The sequence below is a fragment of the Aptenodytes patagonicus genome, chromosome 4 (assembly GCF_965638725.1).
Source record: "Aptenodytes patagonicus chromosome 4, bAptPat1.pri.cur, whole genome shotgun sequence".
NCBI lineage: Eukaryota > Metazoa > Chordata > Aves > Sphenisciformes > Spheniscidae > Aptenodytes > Aptenodytes patagonicus.
The window spans coordinates 85,278,110-85,298,711 of record NC_134952.1 but is presented as its reverse complement, the minus strand read 5'-3'; the positions used below and the strand labels follow the sequence as shown (position 1 = coordinate 85,298,711).

At 41.1% G+C, this 20,602-nt stretch overlaps 1 protein-coding gene across 1 annotated transcript in view; it reads right to left on the bottom strand.

Annotated features, from left to right (window-relative positions):
- Positions 1 to 2,428: 2,428 nt before the first annotated feature.
- Positions 2,429 to 20,602, bottom strand: part of MTHFD2L (methylenetetrahydrofolate dehydrogenase (NADP+ dependent) 2 like) — a 41,505-nt gene continuing 23,331 nt past the window's right edge. The window contains exons 6-8 of the mRNA XM_076337479.1: positions 18,891 to 18,983; positions 12,214 to 12,339; positions 2,429 to 3,954 (exon numbers count right to left, since the gene is read on the bottom strand). Coding sequence (XP_076193594.1) covers positions 3,842 to 3,954; positions 12,214 to 12,339; positions 18,891 to 18,983 — 332 coding nt within the window. The 3' untranslated portion in view covers positions 2,429 to 3,841. The remainder of the gene's footprint in view (positions 3,955 to 12,213; positions 12,340 to 18,890; positions 18,984 to 20,602) is intronic.

Here is a 20,602-nt window from a genome sequence, read left to right as displayed (position 1 = left end):
TTCTCTTGCACTTATATGCCATGAAGCGTCATCTGCTGTTCTCACCAATCAAAAAAAGGTGCATCTGGCAACAACCTCAACGCCCGGGGCAACCACACATTTATTTAGGAAACTGCTATTATCTAGCAATGGGATCAGGTTTTCTTTTGAAACCCTGGTTTCCTATTACCTGTGGGCATAATTGTGCATACAAAGATACAGTTTTAAAAAGACACCTGGTATCTGCCAGAGCAGATCAACGAAACACAGCAAAACAGAGATGAACAAAATGAAAAATGACGTAGTGTGAAAAACGTGATCTTTCTTTCCCTTAGCAATATAGGTCTCGTGTTACTTCCAGGAGGATAGTCAGCATTCAGGATGCTGCTCTGGAGTTCAGGGTCCAGGGACCAGCCCCTGCTTTGCTTGTGCTCCTCCCTTGGTCGTCCCTGTACCTCAGTTCTCTGCCATCCAGAAGAAGAACTGCGAGAACAGCTAGTGCAGAGATTAGGAAGTGATCAGACACAATGATAATGGATGATGTTCTCCATCAGTGACTGCCAGCAAGAGGCCTTTGATCACAGGCTCTGGCGAGCCTGAGGGGCATGCTAATCATTCAGCCTTCCCATGTGCACAACACTCTGAAGCAAGGCAGGCTACCAGCCCAGCGCAAGGCCTGGGATTGCTGGCTGGAGCTACGCACGGTTGTGCGGGGCAGAAGTCAAAAGCTGGCAAAGGTCAGGTGCTGAGAAAACACAGACTGAAAGAGCAGGTAAACTGTTGCCCCCTTTATCAGGCGATCCCTTTGTTAGTCCTGTCACTATACTGCCAGAAAAGCCCACCTCTACCTTTTCAAGGAAGTGGGTGTGCATAATGAGAATCATAATACTTTTCACATAAAGCGTTTGTAGGTCTCTAAGACATACCTGTCATACACATTTCTTATACTAAACCACTCTCCACAGCCCCCAACGCTGTCCAACTTCCTTGGTCACAGGCAGCTTGGAACAACTAGGACTGGTCTCTCTGAAGGGTACTTAGGTAGCCAAACATGCTAGAACAGATCATCAGAAAGGCCCAGTTCAATAATGTACACACACACACACCAACAACCCGACTCTCACCGAAGGAGATGCACACACTTCACCCCAGCAACAACTTTCGCTTTCTCAACTGTGAGCTCCAACCAACAAAAACATTTCGCAATTTTTATATTTCAAAACCAAAAGTTCTCTGATAAATGCTCTAATAACTCTGGTCAGCTCAAGTTCTGCCTCTATGCTGCACTCTCTTCAATGATCGGTAGGATTAAATCTAACCACTTCACATGTTAAGGGAAAAACACAAGCTAGTTATGTACATTTTAATTACGCGTTCTCCTGCTCATGGACTGCATTCCAGGAGGCTTTTCCCTTCCTTCGCTATCCTGAATTGCTGCATGCCTGCACACTGATCGAGTGCAGCTTGCACACTCCCTGGATCAACAGGAGTGTTTATGCCTACCTGGATAACCTCTGCTATCAGTCCCGAGCAGGGCTAAGTCTCATGAGCCTTGCTTTCAACACACATCTACACAATGGGAGCTTAATCCGGCTTGAATCCGAGAGGTGGCTTTGTCATTAGGCAATACAGCTGGGTGCGGTAGGCCTGTGAGAAGGCTTCAGCGGATAAGGCCGTGCCTCTGTCCGCCACAGGGCGTTCATGCTTGGACTGGACTTGACCAGGTCTGGCACACGAGCATGCTTTTTGCGTTGGTTAATAGGCCCTTCCCTCTGCATACTCCTTCTGGATGTTCTCCCAGTGGAGAACACTCTCACAGATGTGTCCGGCAGCTCTGAAAATAGCATGGCGTTGACTGAAACTTCAGTCTCACTGGCTTTTATGTAATCCACCATAGGTGAAAAGAGGGAAAACCTTAAAGTGTACGATACATTGTTTGTAGGATGTGAAAGAGGCAGGCTCGCTCAAGTGACTTAAGCAAAATGCCATAAATTGTTATTCTGCCAAAAAAAAAAAAAAAATGCAGAGACGATTATAGCTAAATTGACGAAAACCAATACGAATGTAGAACTGCAATGTAAACGTGAAAAAAAGTCATGACTGACCATGCAAAAGACCTCCATTCGCTCCACTCTTAACACACTAATAAAAAAAAAAGAAAAAACACAACCACCCCCAAAACTGTATTAAAATTTTTCACCAAGACTAACATAACAGTGAACAAGTTTTATTCCACATTAGTCAATGATGGCTTGATCATTCTAACTACTATCTCCATAGGCACCTTGATCCTCCTAACATTTACACTACCGCTTAAATTGCAACAGATAAGCAAGTGTCTGCATTATTGGCACTATATATTTAAAAATGATTCTGTCAACCTCTTTTGTAAATGCTGCCTTAAACAAAACTCTCAGAAAGTCCACCACAAGAACAATCAGCACGGAAGTGATGCTCCATCTTGTTTCTTTTATTACAGTAAGCACACCTTTTTTTGTTTAATGGCAGTAGTATTCAGCCACAATTTTTTTTGCTTCCCCTTTCAAGTTATCTATAGTCTACTGGCAAACACCTAAGGCTCTTGATGCAAATAAATCAAAAGTTATCCCAACTGAGATAAAAACACGAAAATAAAAGTCCAAAGTGGCTCCCACTGACTTTAGTGGGAATTGGGGTAGGCTCTTCACATCAACAGTGCACACACTCAGTTCAACTGGTATCTTAGCAGTAACTCCACTCGAACTTTTACATTGCATGAGACTATTCAAGATCCATCTTGGAACTAAAATTTTTAAGAATAGAAACATACTGATCTTATTATCCCATGTAGCCCTCTCTAAGCAGCAAAACATTGTAGCCAAGGATTCGCAGGGCTGAGCCTTACATCATGGACTAAAAAAAACCCACCAAACAACAAAACACTTCATGCAGTTTCAAAAAGTAAGAGAATAATTAAATGGCTTAAAATTCCAACACAAAAATTTTATCAGGGATAAACATCTGCTTTCCTTTTCCTCTTCTCCCCCCACCCCCCGCATTAGACATAACATACATACATAGTAGTTTTAACTACGTTCTACCTAATTAAAGTCCAATCCAGCCCAGTCATCTATTCATTTTTTTTTTGTGGGATGAGGATGTTATGCACCAAAACATTTTGTCAAACAAATCCAGACATGGAAAGAAAATAATTCTGGCCTCAATTCTAGCTACTTATTCATGTATACCTCTTGCATATGTTTAAGGTCAGAATTTCACCAGCGTTCCACTTCACTTGAGTATTTTAAAACATGTACTGAACATTTGCATTCACGTCAACATTACTGCCTGGCAGCTGAAACAAAAATTTCAGTCTTTCACTCCATTCAGATTCAAGATTTCTGCTGCTATCTCTAAGTGTTTTAAAAAAAATATTTTAAGACTTAAACTACACCCAGAGCGCTTCACGGCCTCAGAACCCAAACCATATTTTTAAAAGATATCTAGCATGTTGAAACTTAGGTTTTATACTTTGATCAAAACGGAGGGCCCCAAGTGCTTATAAGATCTTGGTAATTGCACCCCACCCCCAGATACACAGGTATATTTGCAATTCATGCTTCGTTCTTTGTTTTCACACACGTAATTGACCACCAACACCGTATCTGCATAGCCTGCATTCTCCAATTCATTTTTGCTCACAATAAGTCAGTAGGAGGAAACACAAAGTATTTAAACATTTTGTAAACCATCAGGTTTAGCAGACTTTACATGAAAAAATAAATACAATGTAGAAATAAATATCTTTGTAGTAAAAAATAAATGTTTTGTGTATCAATAAATAGAACAACTTGGATTCTTCTTCCAAGGTAGCCCGCTTGCTCTAGTAAATGAGCTTTTTTGCAACTATGAGTGTGTTCTTCAGAAGCATTGCAACAGTCATAGGTCCTACCCCTCCTGGCACTGGAGTGATAAAGCCAGCCTTCTTCTTCACTTCTAAGAGAAAAGAGAAAAAGGTATTGACTAAGAACGTTTCCCAAAATTTTTTTTTCCTTCAGTTGCCCACATATGCCTAACTGGCTATGAGCATAAAGGACTGAGACTTGGCAAGTACTGGAGAATATGGTAAAAGTTAAGGCAGAAGGCTTATTACAACCACGGTAGTGACAGAATACAGTCAGGACCAGGGCTGCAAGGTAGTTTTCTTCATCTGAAGATTATTACCCAGGGGCTAGTTCTGGGGCACGGTTTTACAACCTGTTCGAGCTGATCTACCTGCAGCAGGCTGCCCTTTCCTCATGGGAGCAACACACACTCATGGAGCCTGTGGTCAGACAGATCGAAGGCTAATCCTGCCAAATTTTTTTGGTAAGGGGCAGTTTTTGACTGTTTGACCTGGCTGACCAGCTGGCCCAGGAACATATAGGTGACTCAAGGGCAGGACGACCCCAGGAGGGCAGCACGGACTTGCCTCACCCCCATCTGCCAACTGTGATACTTCACCTCCAATATCCAGGAGAGCTATGGAAGCTGGGGATCTCATTCTGTAGGTAAAGAGATGACCCCCCCCAAAACTGTGTGCGTTCCTGAGGAGCGGCATGCAGAGCAGGAGTCTGCTGTAACTATCAAAATCGACAGCAGAGCACCAGCAGCAGTTAAGTCACCTATTAAGCCTCTTACCCCGACTCTGGCTTGCGCCTTCTAACAAAGACATTCTACGATCACAAAAGGGAACTTAAAACCGCAGCGGGACTACAGTTTCCTGGTCGATTTGTTTTTCTGCTTCACAATATGGACAAAGAACAAAAATAAGAGTTGTCTTCAAGGAAAAAAAAAGACTCTAGCGGCAAAATTCCCATTGCAACTTCAGCCATAAACACTCAGCTCCTCCAGAACAGACTTCGTTGTTTTTTTTTTTTCTTTTTTTAAACCAGCGTTACTAGGGTGCCTATATTGAACTAAGATCCGGAGGTGCAGATCTTCCCCAAGTCTCAAACAGAAAGGAAACTCTTAGAGCTGAATTAGCTCCAACCACGAACCACGTCAGACTATCCAGAGTTAGTACGCACCTTGAATGCTTGTGTTAAGAGGTAAATACGTACGGATTTTTTTTTTTTAAAGCATTTAAGTTAACACCTGTCAAGTTAACCTCTTTGTACGAGGAATTAATATAACGCAGCAATAAATCCTGACTGGATATTCTTATCTACTGTGCAAAATGCAATCAACTGGAATTGCAGGTTACTTGCAAAGGAATTATATGCAACCGGCTGGGAATTCATCGCATGACAAACTGTAATGAGCAGTTATTTGCTAATAATGGTTAGTCCAAATGGCATATTACTAACCTGATTACTACAGAGGTTTTTTTCCCTCAACTGCCACCGTGAGAGGTTTTTTGTTTGCTAGTTTGATGGTTTTTTTCTTGCTTAGAAATAATTTCTTGGAAACTCACACCCCAGTTATAAAAGCATTGTTTTTCAAAAGGCACACACACATACACAGGAGAAAACTGAGCAAGCGTAACTCGGACACAAGCACATACATTTCCACCGAAGTCACTCCAGGGCAGAATCTACACCTGGCTATGAAAAGAGATCAATGGATGGAAAACTAGGCACCTTGATTTTGGAACAAACAAGATAACTTGCTTCTGCTTTAGTGTATTGGATCCTGAATGTATGTGGTGCTTTACTGTTGAGAATAACAAGGTCTCACAAAAAGAAATATTACAAGAGAATTTGAGAAGCTAGATATTGGGTTTTTTTGACAGAATATTTATTAGATTTTAAGGGGGAGTTAAATGAAATAAAAAACCCCACTGTCTGAACTCCCCAAGGCAGGGTCCTAACAAGAGCATTTGCAGAATGCGAATTCGCCGTAACAGCCAATATCTCACTGAACTGAAGAACAGCAGATTAAGCCTCATTGAGGACAGATGGTAATTACAACTGGGAGGGTTTTAATTACTCAGGTGACTGGTACCACCAGATATACTGTTAAAATGTTTGGAAAGGTAAGCCAATTGCAATGCGGGGGGGGTTTTTTACATGTAAATTTTAACAAATGAATTAAGATCTCATATGACAGTTATTCTTAATATTCTCAAACTCAAAGAATTTGTCTTTTTAATAGTTATACTATTTTGACTTACCTACCACTCGAGATTGGTGTTTATGGTTAATACAGTTACTATGAATTCCCAGATTCATGTCATAATTATTGAAATGTACCCACATCTGAAATAAACACAGTAATTAAAATGCCTAAAATATTTTCAATGTTAAATTGAAATAAGTTTGTTTCCATGGCAATGTTACATACCTCTTTTTGTGGTATTATTCAAACTACTCCTATCTTATTTACAAAGAGGTACAATCCACAACCGGACCATGCCTTACCTAAAGAAAGCCTTCTAATGAATATCATGTACAACATTCATTGCCTCTAGTGTTAGTAACCGTACTCAGCAGTAAACACACAGTACACTGTTTTCACAAGTTATTGCGGAATTTCTCTACCCATAGTCTATCATTATGGAAATCCCTGTGGGTCAGTGTGGCAGAAGACATATTTTGTATCAGTTAGCATAAAACCACCCGGATAGCTTATTCACAAAAGCTGATCCAGATTTTTAAATGCACAACAGGTGTCTGTGTTGGGGAAACTACCATCTGATAAGTTTCCATCCGTAAGAGTAAATACAGATATGGTGAATGCAATTTTCCAAGACAAATGCCAGCGACCAAAGGGGGAAAAATAACCTGGCCCTCAAAAACGTAAATAGATTTTCCTTTCCTCGTGAAGTGTAGTAGGCCAAAGCACAGTTGCAAGACAACACTTCAGTGTGACCTATCTCATGTCAGCAAGTAGGGTGCTGCACTGTCAGTTCCTTCAGAAGGTCTTGTTTCTGCTTCTCAGCGATAGTATAACTTCGTCCCTAGCTTTAAGTCTGCTTTCTCGAGATGCATGCTGTTCTCCCAGGCATTTCTCTGCCAACCTGGAAAATGTTGGTATGCAAATTAGGTGCCTATGGGGGAGGAGCTGCTATTTTGCAGCTTCTGTAGAACCTTAAAATCTTCCTTTGATTCTTCAGAAGAAAAGAAATGTAGATTGTTTCCTTGAAAAACAGGATCCACTGCTTTGGAAACAGCCCTTCATTCCTAGGTTCCTTTAAAGCTAAGGACATCAGACACCTAATAGGGTTAATCACACAAACCAAGAGCAAGTCTCAACCTGAAGGCAGTTCTGGGTCTTGTGCATCTGCATTAAATGATGCAGAGTAATTCCTGCCTAAGCACTGTTTGCACACAGCTTTATTAGTCCCTGTAAAGCTACTCTGGATCACTCCATCCCTGCAGCACTGCATAAGCGCAAATCACGTGCTCGGCAATCACAGCAGATAGCCCATGTTCTGCTCTACATATTCTGGGATTCTTCTCACTACGCGCTGTGGGATATCAACCAGCAACCATCTACCCCATTTCTCATAGTTCCTTCTTTTTGATCTTATCCCTGTTTTTCCTACTGCAGCGATTTTAACAGCAATATAAAGGAAAACGAAGGAATTACGGCCCAGCACTGTAATTCTAATAGTGCATACATCTTTCCTCCTCCAGTACATCTAAAAGCCAAGCAACAAAGGCATATTGGGCAGAAAAATCCAGTGTAAAATTATGCACAACAGCTTCTTTGCATTCAGCTAATTAGCACAGACAAGTGGATGGGATATCGCTGTAGCCATGGGATAACAGGCAGTGGCAGCAGAAATGCAAGATATCAAAGATTACTTACTTATACCCCTGCACGACATACTCTTCTGCAAAGGAGTACCTAGACCTGGCCATCCAGCAGCTTACCGCCACCAGTTAGCAATCGGTCAGTCTGGCCTTCTGGCAGTCACAGCCTAATGCTAACATTCTTATTTATTTCTTGCACTAGTGGAGCATAACAACAGGCAATGCTTCCCCTGATTTTTGCAGAGCAGCAATATGGTGATGAGATTACACAGACTGGACTTTGATTAATTGCAAAATGAATGTCAGGTCTTCAAAATCAACTGAGAAATTAACTAACAAAAGCTATAGCAAAAGCAGCTGGAACATCCGCGTTCTATTTTCACAACTGCTGTTTGGAAAAGCTGCACAGAGAGATAATTTGGAAAGGATTCAATAATCTGAAGAGAAGCCTACAGCCTGGAAGGTAACACAAGAAATGCAAAGCAGCATCAAACAACCATCAGAAGTGACTGCTGTCACAAAGCCTGGTTTTCCCGCAAACTGTAGCTAAGATACAACTGCAGCACCACCATTTCCATTAAGAAATTGGATTCAAAGATTATCGTGGTAAGTCTCTTGACCTACATAAACAAGTTTCAAGAAACTTGTCAACTTGCCCGATTACTTTGTACTCATTAGTCCCGGAGCTGATGAGGACAGGATACATTTCCCTGGTTTTCATTCAACCGATTCTTTCTTTTTGGTACACTTGGTCTATCCAGAAGTGATATGTGAATTTGGTCCATTCTCCACCTTAACAGTATCCAACATGCCATTTCCCTGGTTTCCCTGCATTCACTATGTACATTTATCCCTCTTTCAAAGGAAATTCATAATATACGCCCATCACCCTTCACCATAACGATCATTTGTTGAGGCACTCTTTTCTGCTATTCAGTACCGGGAACCCTCCCTGCTCCTGGTGGCACCCATTTTCCAGAGTCTCTTTTACATTGCCTAGGCTGCGCAAAACAGATCAGTCAAAAGAACAATTCTCATTTATAAACCTCTCCACTGATACCGCAACTACATCACCTACGAACGTCTTGCATAAAGGATTTCTTTTCTATATAGGCATCCAATAAAGACTCAAAACCCAGCATTACCATCTCCTTGTCAAAGATACGGGAGGAAGCATAAAGAAATATAGGCAGCATTTAAAGCAAACCCCACTCGAGTTCTGTACACTTTGATTTCACGGGCATTTCCAGTTCCAGTTTCAAAGGTTACTACCCTGCTCTACCAGTCACTCCTGGAAGTGGCGCTCCACCCAAAAAAAGCTGTTCCAGTTAAATGCTCTGTGTAAGTTGTTGCTTTATTTCATGTTCCTGGTCACCGTAGCCCTCCTCCCCCCTTAGCATTATTGCTGTGGCAACAAAAGCCCTATAAAACAGGGCCAGGTGCACCCACACATGCGTTACCCTGTTCACAGAAACATGTCTCCCTTTCTTTGATTGAAGCTTGCTGCCCAAAAGTGACTAAAATGGCGCTGGCAATAATCTAAGGATGCCACCGCTTCTCCTTCTTCCTGTCACTTCACCCTCCCTCTTGTGGCTCCCAGAAGCTACAAAACGCCCCCTCCCTGGACCATATAATTTGGTAAATTCTTAACATAAATAGGGGTACACTGAATGTGCTGTGCTGGTTATATATGGAGAGATGCACACGCAGTTTAAGATAGCCTTAAATATCAGGCTAGGTACCTCAGCGCGTCGCAGTTGACCTCCACATGCACAGTGTTTTCCTGTCTTGTTCTTATAGATACCTTGGAACTGCACAGTAAACTATTCTGGATAAAAAAATTCCCTTTTTTGATGTGGACGCAGTTTGGAATGTCAAAATAAAGAGAACATATGGGGACGGGGGAAATCACAAATACTGTTTAAAGACATTGTGTAATACAGCCTGGGATTTTTGCCCAAAATAAACAGTTAAGCCTGACAAGCACAGAGGTACCCCAATGCCATCACGACCAAGCCAACCATTATAGCAGCTGTAATAGTGATACGCACAGGTCTGATACTGTTAAATTTTTTTAAGTAAACTAAACAATCTTGTTGCTCCTCCTCGTCTACCAAGGACAGCCAAAGTGTGTTCCTTGGCTTGAGAGCGCGTACACCAGCATATGCCAGCGGTCAGTCCTCAGCCCACTGTTGGAAGCGCTGTCAAGGGCAAGGTCTCCGGCTGCGGGTGACTGCATGCAACTCCGTTGCCTACAGCAGAAGCGGACATGACTCAAACAAATGCAGTTTTTAGAACAGATTTCAGAACTTCAGAACTCACCTTTTGAGCAGCTATCAAATTCTCTTGGCCTGTGGTAGAAATTTTTTCCTCCAGGCATTTCTTACATTGAATTTAATAATGAACGACGTTAGAAAAAAAGAAAATTGAAATGGGATCCTTTTGTTGTTAAAGAGAAAAATAAACTTTAGTGTCTAACCTACCCCCTAGAGATCAGAGGATGGCATCCAAGTATTGCTAGAATATGACAACTGAATCAGAACAGTTTCCACCCATCTAATAAACTTAATTTCCCACTACGGGAGATTTTCAGTCAGATGACCTGGTGAAGTAAGCCATTTCCATCTATTTCTTATAAATCAAATTTAACCTCTGATAGCCCAGTTAAATCTCTGCTCTCCCCACGGCCACATTTTTCTACTTAAAGTGGATGATAAGACAATAGATATTGGTGGGCTACACGATGTTTAACAGGTGCTGTATGTCATGCAGTCATTTAAGTACCTGGCCTTAACCTGCAAAAATCATTTTCACTTAGGCTTAAACATAAATTCAGTCAAGTGATCAAACGGAGGAAAAGGATAAAATGATTTGCTACATCAATACACTGCTTGTTCCATTTCCTAACTGCCAAATCAAATACTTGGCAGGGGTGACTTACTTTTTAATATTTAGAAATGCATACACTGGGATGTTTTTTTTTGGTGTTAGAGATTTAGTGAAACTTTCACCGATACCAATGAACCAACAACAATTTCCCTTTGGCAATGCACAGTGAAATGCTCCTTGCAACTGTAGTGGCATAATCCAAGTTGAAGTTCCTCCCTCTTTTTTGGATCTTCCCTCCCCCCAGGAAAAATCCTGAGAACAACCCACAGCAGACATGACGAGACATATACAGTGGATTGCTGAAACTCTGAATCACGGCCTTGCCACTGAATCTACACCTATATTACATTCAGAAGGTCTCACATGTGAAGAAAAACAAACAAAAAGGATCCAATTTCATGTTTCTCCAAGTTGTAGCTTTTTTCCTCCCATACCTGCTAAAGCAAACAAAAAATCCTGAAAATTCTCTGTACTTTAGTTCAGTTCTGAAAGCAGAAAATATAACCTTTCACTTGTGATGGTACAAGCAGAATAACAAAGCTAAAAAAAAAATTCCAAGTTGTACTCTAAAAGTATTTTTCTACCAGAGCTCTATTGTACACATACAGTTATACATTTCCAAATGCATGCCGAGACAATCACTTAGCTACACTCGTGCGGGTAATTTCATTGACTTTAACAGACAGGTATCATGCATGATGAGTAAAAGCAGCAGGAACTAAGGGAGTGATGTAATGCCAAATACATACAGCTGGCTAGATACGTTTTGAATATAATTAAGCTTTGAGACATTATGACAGCCAAGATGTTAATAACTGTGAAAAAACCTGTGGGTGATTTTCATACTTATCAAAATAAGGAACTGTTGAGAACCATTAATAATGTGGGTAAATGCTGTCTAAGCTTCCCACACTCAACTCTGCCAATAAGCTTTAACTTTCAACAGCAACAATCCTGCTATTCCAGTCTGGAGCTCCTCCGGAGCAGAGATATTTAATCAAGTTACACTGTGAACTTGCTCTGCAACACCTTAAACATAAAAAGATCAATATGTAACACCAATTTTTATCTGTTAGGCTTGCCTGGACCAAGATTTTTCAACAGCTTAAGATGAACCCACATTAAACCTTAGCATAAAGGATACTTCTAAAGCAGAAGTTACCGTTTTCACATACAAGTGTAGAGCGAGAGCATGAAAGGAGGCTTGAGAAGCTGTGGTATAATAATATTTGCTATGGACAGTAGGAGACCCTATACTTGTGAAAGAGCAGAAACTGTTTTTATCGCTTACTCTTGAAACACTACACAGACTCACAAAGCATGAAAGAAACGTGGAGACAACCATCTTCTGCCACCACACTGCTGTAAGAGCTCATCTGCATCTCTTCAAGGTTGCTGGTATGTGTAATTAAAAGTAACACTTCCTCTCTTAAATAACACACCATTTCTTAAGAGCAGATACACGAACATATAGCTTGTTTTCTTATTTAAGTAAATAAATTGGAGAAAATTCCTGCAAGTGTCATTTCATTTGAGACACTGGCTATTCCTAGTATTTATCATGAATGAATCCCACAAGCTTCAATATATTTATCCAACAGGTTCGTATAAAGAGCGTTTCACTGACCTTCAAAGTCCACATCCCCAACTAATTTGGTCTTTCCTGTAAGAGGATCATGGATATGGTTGATGCCTACGTCAATCACAGCTGCACCTTCTTTTACCATATCAGTTGTAATCAACTTTGGGATACCTGGAATCATCAAGATACATTTGATTAACATGGCCAGGTAGTCTTACGTCATCAGTTTCAAATTATATCAAGGGGTGTGCATGCACAAAAAAAAAGATATTTCTTTCACTTGAATTTTTCTTGATACATCACACACAGAAAACAATTATTCCTCAGTTTCACACAGTTTGTAATTATCAGAAGAGAAGGTGATATTTTTTCATTTTGACTAAATATTTTCAGCTAAACCTGCGGTCACAAACATAGTCAATATGATCTCAGTGAAGGAAGGACTTCACTGAGTTTGTGGCACTAAGTCCCTTTCATAGCACTTCCAAAGAAAAGCTGGATGATAAAGATGCTCTGCGAGCCACAAAAAACCGTTAGTCTTGTCAGAGATCTGCTGATCCAGAAGTGTCATCAACTGCTGAAGCAAGCTGTGTATGTTACCTCCACGGCATCTTCTTTAATCTTACCTTTTTTATTATCTGTTTTGGATTTGCGTTACTCTCGACTCCTCTGATTTCCTGTATACTTTACTTGTTAGCTGCACGACATTTCAAGGAGTTACTGAAATAATCAACAAGTACTACATGAAATACCTCTGCTACAAAAAAAAAAAAAAACCTAGCATGGTGAGAGAATCTGATCTATCCTGCCATCTTATTTTTGATTCCTGTCATTTATAAGCAACAGATAGACAACAAGAAAAAATAAAATGGCCAGCTCAGATTTACCCATAATAAGCAGCATCAGCTCAATCTGTAGGAGAGAAGCAACTGCCTTTCAAATAAAACTTTCTCCACCTGATCTTCTCATAAGCAAGCAAAAAAACCATACTGGATGGAAAACCAGCTGGGTAATGGTACCCAGGTAAGAGGTTCCAATGGTACCTTATGAAAATGAAAGCATGTGCGGAGGAAATACCAGAAGGGCCAGGTGTTCGTTTATAATGTCACTACCACGATGGTAGAGAACACTTATTATTTAGCAGTGACACAAGGCACAGATGACACAAAGCTGGTAAGAACTTTAAGCAGATGAGCTTAGATTTCAAGTGCCACTAGAAAAAAGAAGCAAAGCATCAAAAATCATTTGACATTCAACAGGAGGGAAGGAAAAACACCACATTTACATACAAATAATTACCCCTCACAAAGGCAAGACAGCATACAACTGGTTAGGCAGTGATTTTTCAGAAAAAGAATTTGAGATTAGATCAGCTGAACACAGACAGACACAACCATGCTACTGCAAGACACACGTAGAAATCCTAATCTCTTCAACAAATGACATCAGCCGGGATACCATATTCCCTCTGTGGGTGCTAGACTTCTCTGATCTGTCTGTTCACATCTCTATAAAACACCAAGAACAAGGAGGATTATGAGGAAACTTTGCAAAGAATTAACCTTTTAGATCTCATGACAGCCTTCAAGGATATTAAAAACTTTTGGCACAAGAAGAGGAACTATGCTTTTTTCCATGTCCATGATCAATGTGACACAAAATAATAGAGTTAAGTTTGTTTCCCTTGCTGCACTGTCCAGAACTTTTTAACCGCAAGAACAGAGGAACCCTGAAGCAAGTAGTCTGAGGACAGAATAAGGAGGTCTCTAGGACTGGAAATCTGAAAAAGCAGATTGAACTAGTACGTACAAAATAGCACTTTTGGTGCATTAGTATGGACTAGATGGGCTTTCAAAAGACCATTCTCGCCCTGCTTTTCTACCATTTCCACATAGACATAGCAAAGGGGAACCGGGAAGACCTCCTACATTCAAATGTTACCGATGCGCGGAAGACACCGCTCTCTCTTGTACTCTTTAGATAATGAAGCCATTGACACTTGGCAAACACATTTACCAAAATTTGTTAAAGGGTGGAGGATGGCAGCCTGAGACCAAATCTGGGACAGAGGAGGCTTTTCTATGTTAGTTTCTACTAGTACTACATAAAAAAGAAAAAAAAAAAACAACAAAACAAACAAACCGGAAGTTGTACAATGGCATTGTTTTTGGTTCAAGAAACACACTCAACTGATAAACAATTTTAACTGTGTTACTGATAACCCCAGTGCATGACACTGACCTTTCACAGAGGAGCTTCTACAAAACACCATGTCCTGCTATTTAAAGCAAATTGGGAGATCTCCCCACTTGACCAAAGAGGGCCTGGCCTCAGCACTTCACACCTTCATTATCTCTCAGTAGGCTACATCTGTGTAGTGTCCTGGGGTACGATTTTTTTGCTATTAAGAAACTCAAGCTAAAACTGAGTGCTGCAACAAGCCACCTCAGCTCTTTCATCTGCACCGTATGTCTTCAGCACATTTAAATGTAAAGCATCTCGATATTCAACACGAAGATGTTCAACACTCAGGACCCAGAAAACCTAAAAGGTCACTTCAAGTTCCAGACGAAGAGCTGAGTCAATGGCTATATGTCCCCAGTCAGCACAGTTGATCTATCTATATATATATAGCAAGAGACACCAAAACAGTTATTTAGGTATTGAAACAACTTAAGTACAAAAGAGACAACTAAATGACACACAAAATCTGACCTGGGTCCTACTGAAGGTTGTGGCAAAACACCATCTTCTAAGGCAGTAGTCCTGGACAGTAAATGTCTTCCACTTTGTGAAGATCACTGCACGTGGGATTTCAAACTGCAGGTAGCACTACACATTTGCTTTGAGGAGATCAATCCCATCTAGCTTCCCCCATGTGCTGAAGCTAGAGGTAAGACTTATATGGCATGCCAGCTGCTCCCCTTGATGCGCAGAAAAAGACCCCCCTTTCAAGAACAGGAGTTCAATAGGATCCCTCTTTGCAGAGGGCAGTTTTAATTACAGGAAAGGCTATCTTAGAACAAACGTACTAGTACTGCTTTACAAACAGCAGCATCATGTGTGACCAGACATCTGAAAGTTTATGCATGGACAGTCACAACAAATGAAGCGTCTCCTGGAACATTAAGGCAAAGCAGTATCTGAGACCAAAGTCACCGCATGCTTTCAGAGAGCCAAGAATATCAAGTCCTTACACATCATCCGCATTAGCCTATCATACCTTAATTGCAAGAGCAGCAATCTTTTGTCTGTATTCACTTTAAAATGACCTCCTAAATTTCTTTCCCACCATGCAACCTCCAACTCTTGAGAGACGGGAAATTCCAACTTTAAAATTACAATTCACCTTGCTTCTTGAGCAATTCCATCAGTTCTATGTTCTGTGAGGAGTCTCGATCCTAGTAATAGAGTATCTCCCAAAGGGGGAGTCTAAGCTCCCCTCTGCCCACCCAAGCAGCTTTCTCTCAGGTGGAGAGAAGAAAAGAAGGAAAAGAAAGCAAGTCCATATGGTTTGAGACTTTAGTTTTATTGGAGGCAAGCGCTGGTATACAAGGCCTTTGGCTTCATTTAAAGTGCTGGATTGCAGCCAGTTAGTCATTTAGATATAGGCAATACAAGAACCTTCTTTGCTCTCCATTTCTCACTCCCCCATAGGACACAAGCTTGAAACTCTGCTTCTAATGTTGAGCAAGCCAAGACCTCAAATTCTTTCCTATGCCATTTGATAACATCTGGCTGCATCTACTTCATCACGCTCTTATGCAATCAATCGCAAGCTGGCTGGTAATTGGATAATGCCTCAGCCTTATGGGGGTAAATGATCTGTGCGCGATAGGGATGGAAACACATTAACGGAAGCTGAACAGTTACACCCTTTGTAAAATGGTTTGATAATAGGCCAAATACTTAATAGCAACAAATAAACTAACCCCCAAACCAAATGAGCAGATCTATTTACTTAAGCCTACTTTACATACCAAGTAGGAAGAGATAAGCGTTACAGCAGCTATTCCTAAAATGCACTGACTGAAGAATGTGGGAAAACCTTTCACTGGTAGTTTTCGTAGAAAATGATGAATCGCATTTTCAACAAAAAAAGAAACAAAGCCCTACCTAATCCCAGCTTAGGTATATGGTCTGTAAAATAGCCAACTCCTGAGAAAGCTAGCCAGCCACTATCTGAATAAAAGGGTCTGACAAATCAGCAATTCCTATACAAGAGGACCACAGATCACGTCCCAAGGGACAACACAAGTAGTCCCAGAAGAATTTCATCTGGCATTTGGCATCCCCGTTCCTTCTCCTCTTTACCCCCTCTCCAAACCTAGCAGGAAGATGAGTCTTCTCTCACAAGGCAGACTGGAAAGCCAAGACAGCAGAAGCAGCAGGTTGACTAGTCAAAGACTGCCTACCGCCTCCATCACCGCCCTGGAAGTACTGTGGTGGCTATAAAAGCACCATAGGTAAAGCTGCACTTATTCTTCTACTACGGGTCTGGGCCGACGGCAAAAGAACAGACTCCGTGGGATGTCTGTATAGGCAGGGATAGCAGGCAAAGATAGGAAAGGCTACGGTGGGGTGCGAAGTACCAGGTGTGCTTAGGAGGAAACATTATGCTTTGGCTAGAAATGCAAAAGCTGTGTGGTATTGAAAGAGTTCAGGAAGCTCCATGTGGAAGCAGAGACACAGATTTTAGGGAGGGGTAGGCTGGACAAGAGCAGCATTGTTGGAACTTATGATGCAAGGAGCTGGGATAGAACGAGAGGGAAGGAATAAACTGCATGGATAGTTACAATCAAAGTAAGCGGGAAAATTGGGGTCCCAAGGCTGAGGATGAATGAGAGACAACATATGAAGATGGGTATTCTCAAACTCAAGAGTAAAAACAGAAGCACCCGATTTGAAGCGTTACAAAAGACATGAATGCAAGCGAACAGAAAACTCCTCAGAGACGATGTACTACGTCAGAATGAACAGACTCATGGCAACAAGTCACCAAAACGGGAGCCAGAACGCAGATGGCTCTTCTAAAAATATTACATGGTAAGAGGAGAATGAGAATAGGTATCTCGCTCTTATATGCAGACACACACAAAAAGCTGTTTTCCATTTGCACATCTTGCACAGTGGCCTATGACAGCAGCTGTTTCTACCTGGCAGGGTAGAAGTTAGCTTTTTCGCAACACTCACTGAACAGGTCACACATTTCCGGGGAATGCGTGATCCCAAAGGTACAATGTGCACAGTTCTCAAGTAACCAAGAGGAACCTTGGACGGATTCTACCTTTCTAAAGTATAACCTTCCCCAGAGCATCCACTGGGGCAGGGCTGCATACTGTTTGCACAATCTAGCCCTAGGTTTTTTCATCGTTCCAAGTATATCTCATGTTGTGTAATGAGTGTTGTATCATGCTCCTGTTACAAATGGCACGAGAAAAATCATGTGAAGAACAAACACGGTTGAATTGCTACTGAACCGTTTAACTACAAGCATAACTGATGACAAACTATGTTCAGCATAAAAATCAGAAGCGATGACTAAATTGGAAGCAACGAATTTGGATGAAAAGTTACTAGTTTATTTCCAGTTAGCACTCACATTATCGTCTTCATTCACAGCGCGTGAATTCTGGTCAGGCCCACAGTTGAGTAATCACATGTGGGACAACTGAACTGTTTCTTGTTCCTGACCTCGCGTGAGAAAAAGGTAGTGCAGTTAAGCCCTGAAGCAAAGGACATGTCACTTCACGGGAAGTGATGAGCTTTAGACAGGTGCCCTATCTGCCTTCATCTAGAAAATAAGTAAGCAAGACTTTGGTCTTGAGGATGATGAAGAGGGAGGAAGAGAGAAGGAAAGAGGAAAGACACAATCCTCTTGTAGTCCTCCAAAATGGTACGAGAAAGGATATCCTGAGCTGAGAGGGGACGCAGAATTTTACCAAGGTTTTTAGTAAGTTGGATTGTTTGGTTTTGGCTTTTTAAATTAATTTCTACTTCTATTTACAATACCTGTAAAAAAAAAAAAAAAAATCACAGAGGATGCTCAGAAGCAGAGTTCTGTTTGTCTCTTTGTTCTAGACTAGTCAAACTGCAAGTATTTCACTCTACATTGCTTTAAGAATATAGACACTGATCTTTCAAACCCTTTCCTCTAGGCAATTACCATTCTCTTCCTCTATACATGATAATTGCAAAAGAAAAAAATAAAATAAAAATTCAGCCATTAATAACATATGTTACCAAAACTACCAATTAATTTGGCAAGGTTGCCCTTAATTCTAACAGCAAGGGCACGATACTATTGTTTTATGAATGCAGCCTCCAGCTGATTTAAAGAAACCCTCCTGTCAAAATTTAAATGACTCATGATTTTTGCACTGCACAGAGAATGTTTTAATTTACATAATTATACCTGTATAAACTATGCACTGACTGGTTCCCAATCTTGAGTTCACTCTGAAGTCTCCCTAAGGGAAGGGCGTCACATGTGACGAGAAACAGTTTATGAGTCTGCAAATGTGAAGGGCAAGAACAAAAAGCCAAATCACTTGCCCTTCTTACAACAAGAAATCCTACTTACTGCAACACCCTCAGCAAGCACGAGCACCAATTATTTGGTGAAATGTGAAATAGCTTGTAGTGCCACCAACACAGACACGAAAGTCTACTTTTTAGGTTTTAAACGTTGTGAGTGCAGTATTAACAACAACTAGTATTACCTGCAGCTACTATTACAATGTCAGCGAGTTGCGTATGGATCTTGAGCTGCTCTTTTGGTGTGTATCTGTGAGTAATGGTCACTGTAGCATCACCTGAAATGTAACAGATCACCAATTAATTGTCACATATAAAATGCATGTATAGCATTTACTTCCAGGCGCAAATGACTGACTTTGGTGCATTAACAACAGTACAGATGATCATCAGATTTGTCTTGGGACACATAGTTGATTTCACCACAGGCAGAATACTCACAACACTTGCTGTTCACACATACGAAAAATTGTTTATTGTTAAAAATTCTCAGAGGATGAATTCATTTATACACCGTGGACTGACTTATTCCTTATTCAGTTTCATTACGTTTAGTGGAATTACACAGAGCAAACCCAGCATGGAATCCAGCGTCTACCTTATTAAGCACCATTTGTATAGTGTGCCATAAGACTCAGTTGTTTGTCACAAACTAAAGCTTCACGTACAAGATCACCGTGTTCGGATCTCTGTCCTCAACCGCGTTTGTCATTCATCTGTCCTGAATCTCCTTAGATGCTTCCCTTGACATTCTGTTGTATAGACAGGAAGGAAGACCACAGCCTTCCCTGTACCTGTAACCTAACTTCATAATAGCGTTTTCCTCGAGTCAAAGTTTAGTCTTGGGCCCGTGTTTTTGACAGATTTTGGGTGCTCAAGAAATAACTGGTAATTCAAGTTGAATGAAGTGGCACTATTTCTTACTGATATTCCCTCCCTCAAGAATTAACATGGCTGATAATCTGGCCAGCAACAGGAGATCACAACTGAAGCTCTTCTCTTTGTAGGACCTGATTGCGTAGGGAAATAGTCTAGTAGCTATGACAACAAGGACACCCCTGGGCCAAGGGTCTTTGCTTAGAAACCCTGCCAACCAGTAATTGCATGCAAGGGTCAGACAGCAAAATGCCTCTCTTGACTGGAACGCTACCAAGATTTCATCAAGTAGAGGCATCCTTGAACATACATGCGGAACACCATCAACAGCAACATCAGTATTTACAAAACTCCAATTGGACGGATCTGAGAAGGTTTACCACCATAACCACTTAAGGAATCAATACATCCAATGCACATATTTTTCCACACGCTCAAAGCATTCCAAAGCCATCACTTTCTGTAGCTCAAGCGCAGCAACAGGAATGGAAAAGACTAGACAAAAGAATGGTGCTCAGATTTTTGCAGGTGTCCTACAATCTCTTGTATCTCCTGATAAGACAAAAACAGCTGAACCCTTACTTCACACCAGAGTAGGAAATGTTTGAAGTTATGCAAAATAGAAGGACACAACTTTTCGGGAAAACTCAAAAGATCTGGGGCCTGCTCCTGCATGCATCCACTTCTCCTGGCAAGAAGCTACAAATAAACCCTCCTAGTATGACATCAAAAGCCTTGTGCTGTTTGATGGAGATACTGAGGAGAGACCACTACACACAAAATGAATTGTCATAGTGATAGAGACTGAAGTCTCACACTGCATCCAACAGCAAGCGTGGTGATCCTTCAAGGACTGCCCAAGACAATAGTAAAGATAACAGCTATCAAAGGAGACTCCTCCCAACACTCTCCCTGTCAACTATTTGTACTGCACAGCATTCACTACACATCCCCCCATCTCCACCTTCCACTCATCATAGACTCCTAAGCCACATTATTAACCATTAAACTAAAAGTTTTT